Consider the following 3816-nt stretch of genomic DNA (forward strand, 5'->3'; position numbering starts at 1 on the left):
CTTAAAGAAGAGGGAGAGTGGCGTGTGGAGAGTTGTACTTTGGAAGGAAAACCTGAAGTGGGAAGAGGGCGAGGAGAGGCGCGCTTCGGAGAGGCGCGCCTGTGCATTCGCCGCCCTCCCTGGCGTTTGCCTGCATCCTTTCTGCCGGCAGCTTCTCTCTCCCTCTGCGGCTGCCTGCGCGCCTTTCTTCCCGGAAAGGAGCTCCTCGCCTCGTTGCAGCAGTGGCGGAAGGCGCTTGGCGGGGCCGATGATGACCTCACGCGGCCACGTCTCGGAGCGGCTGTCGGCGGCGCGGATTGGCTGGCGCGGGCTCAGCGGCACTTCAAAGCCGGCGAGGGAGCTACAATTGTGGTGGAATGGGCGGAACTGATCATTGTATTGCACACCTCTTAAAAAAAACACTGCCTCTGATTTATCAATATAAAAAAGATCCTCTGAGAGGAGGGCACTTTGTGGGATGGCAACTTCACTTCTAGGGGTGAGTCTGAGGATTTTCTCCCCCCCCCCTTTGCTGTTTTAATTGGGTCCTTTTTATTGGCGATTGGAGAAGGGTTAAAGTAGCCCCTCTCTTGACCGGGGGCTATCAGTCTCTCCTATTGAGGCTTTTATTTCCCCCCCTCTTTTGCCTTTCTCTCTTCTAAGTCCAAGTGAGTTCGAGAGAAAAGAAAGCGGAAAAGGGGGAGGGGGAGGAAGAAAGAGGGCAGTCACTTTTTTTGTTTTTTTGTCAGAGTGCAGGCAAAGGTTTTAAGGGCATTAGTAGGAACCACGTCCAGAGCTTGGGCTGAGCTATTCCTGTATCCCCGGAGAACTGGCCTCTCTCCCTCTCCCTCCCTCTATTATCTGCTCCGAGGGAAAAAGCAGCTGCCTCGCTCGGTCTCCTCTTTCCCTGAGAGGTTTTTTCCTCCTTTAAAAAAAATTGCGACAGCCTGTTGTTGTTGTTTTTCCCCTCCTTTAACATTTCACTGAGCCCGTCATTTCCTGCAGGTATGTGAAACCTTTTCCTCTCAATCTAATTCCTAGCTGTGGGTGAACAGGAAAGGTGGCGGCGGGTGGTTCTTGGGTTGTTGTTTTTTTGGAGTTTAGGGGGAGGAAACTGTGGGAAAAAGAACCCCCTTTAAAAAGTTTACGGACAGTTGGGTGGGGAAAGAGATCTGAGTCTGGATCGTTTTGGCTAAATGCAGCGATCCTAGAGTAGACTCTTTGGAAACCGAGCGACTCTGGATTGGGGCTCCGGGGTTGGCAAAGCATCTCCCCGTCGCCAGTAAGAGCCCGCGATGTCTCTGGACGGGGCTTTAGCCTCCATTCCTGCTCCTCGGCTCGCCTCTGGAATGCGTTTTCAGCTTCATGCCCAGAAGCCGTCGGCTTTCTTTCAAAGCAAGCCTCTCCGGGGGTTTTTGAGCGGGGAGACGGGAGCTTAAATGTCCTCCGGGGAGCCTCGAGGAGGCGTCCGGCAGCAGCCCCTCGAGCGCAGCTGGCTCCTGGCCGCCCCTGTCTCCCCATCGGCGGGCAAGCCAAACAGCCCGGGTGGATATCCTGGCCGTGAGGTCTCCTTCCCGGGCGATTCTGACGCGCGCTTCCTTGCGGGCCTCTCTCCCTTCTCGCTGCAGGAAGAACCGCGCCTGGGTTCCACTCCGCTGGCCATGCTCGCCGCCACCTGCAACAAGATCGGCAGCCCCAGCCCGTCGCCGTCGGACAGCGCGTCGCCCTTCGCCAAAGGCTTCCACCCGTGGAAACGCTCGTCGTCGTCGTCGGGCAGCTGCAACGTCGTGGGCTCCAGCCTGGCCGGCGTCGGCGTGTCCGCCTCGGCCCGCAACGGCTCTTCGGCTCACGCGGCGGCAGCGGCCGCAGCAGCGGCGGCGGCGGCCGCGCTTGTCTCGGACTCGTTCAGCTGCGGCGGATCGCCGGGATCCAGCGCCTTCTCGCTCACGTCCAGCGGCGCCGCGGCAGCCGGCTCGCCCTTTGCCAACGACTACTCCGTCTTCCAGGCGCCCGGGCCGTCGGGGGGCAGCGGCGGTGGAGGGGGCGGCAGCGGCGGCGGCGGAGGGGCGCAGGACGCGCACCAGCCGGTCTTCATCTCCAAGGTGCACACGTCGGTGGACGGCCTGCAGGGCATCTACCCCCGCGTGGGCATGGCGCACCCGTACGAGTCGTGGTTCAAGCCTTCGCACCCGGGCGACGCGGGCGCCTCCAGCTGGTGGGACGTGGGCGCCGGCTGGCTCGACGTGCAGAACCCCAACGGGGTCCACCCGGCCGCCGCGGGGCTCCCCGCCGGCTCCCTGCACTCCCCTCTGGGCGCCTACAACTCGGATTACTCGGGCCTGGCGGGCCACTCGGCCTTCAGCAGCGGCGCTGCCTCTACGCACCTCCTGAGCCCCGCCGGGCAGCACCTCATGGACGGATTTAAGCCCGTGCTGCCGGGCTCGTACCCGGAGCCGTCGCCGTCGCCTCTGACGGCGGGCGCGGGAGGCTCCATGCTGGGCGCGGGCCCCTCCGCGCCGCTAGGCGGCTCCCCGCGCTCTTCGGCGCGCCGCTACTCGGGCCGCGCCACTTGCGACTGCCCCAACTGCCAGGAGGCCGAGCGCTTAGGCCCCGCCGGCGCCAGCCTGAGGAGGAAAGGCCTGCACAGCTGCCACATCCCCGGCTGCGGCAAGGTGTACGGCAAGACGTCGCACCTCAAGGCGCACCTGCGCTGGCACACGGGCGAGAGGCCGTTCGTGTGCAACTGGCTCTTCTGCGGCAAGCGCTTCACGCGCTCGGACGAGCTGCAGCGCCACCTGCGCACGCACACGGGCGAGAAGCGCTTCGCCTGCCCGGTCTGCAACAAGCGCTTCATGCGCAGCGACCACCTCAGCAAGCACGTCAAGACCCACAGCGGAGGCGGCGCGGGAGGAGGAGGAGGAGGAGGCGGCGGCGGCTCGGGAGGCGGCAAGAAAGGCAGCGACACCGACAGCGAGCACAGCGCCCCCGGGAGCCCGCCGTGCCACTCCCCGGAGCTGCTGCAGGCCTCCGAGCCCGGCCACCGGAACGGCCTGGAGTGAAAGCGGCAGGCCCCGAGGCAAGGCCCGGAGGGGGACTCCTTTACGTGTGTATGTGGTTTTCCTTCTTTCTCCTCCCGCCTTTTTGTTTTCCCGCCCAGCCGCTTGAGGGGAAACCTCGCGCCCCGTCTCAGCGACTCTGGTGAGGGGGTTAAAAAAATAATAATCACGGGGGGAATTTCTCTGGACGTGTAAGTAGCTCCGCGCATTGATCCTCCGCACGGACCCCTCACTGGGCCGCCTTGCCCCGCAAGCTCCGGCTCCCGGACGCCCGAGAGGCTACGCCGCCTAAGCCGCGCGCGGGCGAGAGGAGGAGGAACTTTCTCGCGGGATCTTTGGGGGTCTCCCAAGCAGCTGCTCCAGAGAGGCAGCCTCCCCTCCCCACTGACTTCCACGCTTCATGGGGAAGAGGTTTTTTTTTTGGGGGGGGAGTCTCCAACCTGCGGGACGGAGGGAGGGCGTGGGATCCCGATCTGGAACAAACTACAGAGCCAACAACCTATTGATTGAGAATTAGAGTCTCTTATCAGGAAACAAAACAAAAAGCAGCCAAGATCTCCCGCTGAAAGCACTTTGAATTAAAAGTATATATATATTATGGGAAGCTTTTTTAAAAAATTAAAAAAAACCTTATTATTTCGGACCACTCCTAAACTTCTCTTCAACTTTGCATTGAACTGCAGTCGCCAGCCCGCTAGAATGCTGCCCGTTGAAGTTGGTGGGGTTACTCTGGAGTAAAAGGGTGAAGCCTGAAGCATTTGTGTGTGTGTTTGTGGATCTG

General features: G+C 61.6%; 1 protein-coding gene across 3 annotated transcripts; it reads left to right on the forward strand.

Annotated features, from left to right (window-relative positions):
• The first annotated feature begins 214 nt into the window (after positions 1 to 214).
• On the forward strand, positions 215 to 3189 carry SP8 (Sp8 transcription factor). Of its 3 annotated transcripts, none has more exons than XM_033165671.1 (2): positions 215 to 478; positions 1608 to 3189. In XM_033165671.1, exons 1-2 carry the CDS (start codon positions 458 to 460, stop codon positions 3036 to 3038), a joined length of 1452 nt encoding a protein of 483 aa, XP_033021562.1. In that variant the 5' UTR covers positions 215 to 457; the 3' UTR covers positions 3039 to 3189. The 3 variants fall into 3 exon arrangements, with proteins under 3 accessions (XP_033021562.1, XP_033021563.1, XP_033021561.1); XM_033165672.1 differs by having other exon boundaries at positions 216 to 984; XM_033165670.1 differs by lacking the exon at positions 215 to 478 and having other exon boundaries at positions 1317 to 3189.
• The last annotated feature ends 627 nt before the right edge of the window (positions 3190 to 3816 follow it).

The sequence above is a fragment of the Lacerta agilis genome, chromosome 12, assembly GCF_009819535.1.
Source record: "Lacerta agilis isolate rLacAgi1 chromosome 12, rLacAgi1.pri, whole genome shotgun sequence".
In the NCBI taxonomy this organism is placed as follows: domain Eukaryota; kingdom Metazoa; phylum Chordata; class Lepidosauria; order Squamata; family Lacertidae; genus Lacerta; species Lacerta agilis.

Excerpts from the sequence above, each read along its gene's own strand:
- SP8 (XM_033165670.1), top strand. The coding sequence starts at position 1,419 with ATGTCCTCCGGGGAGCCTCGAGGAGGCGTCCGGCAGCAGCCCCTCGAG.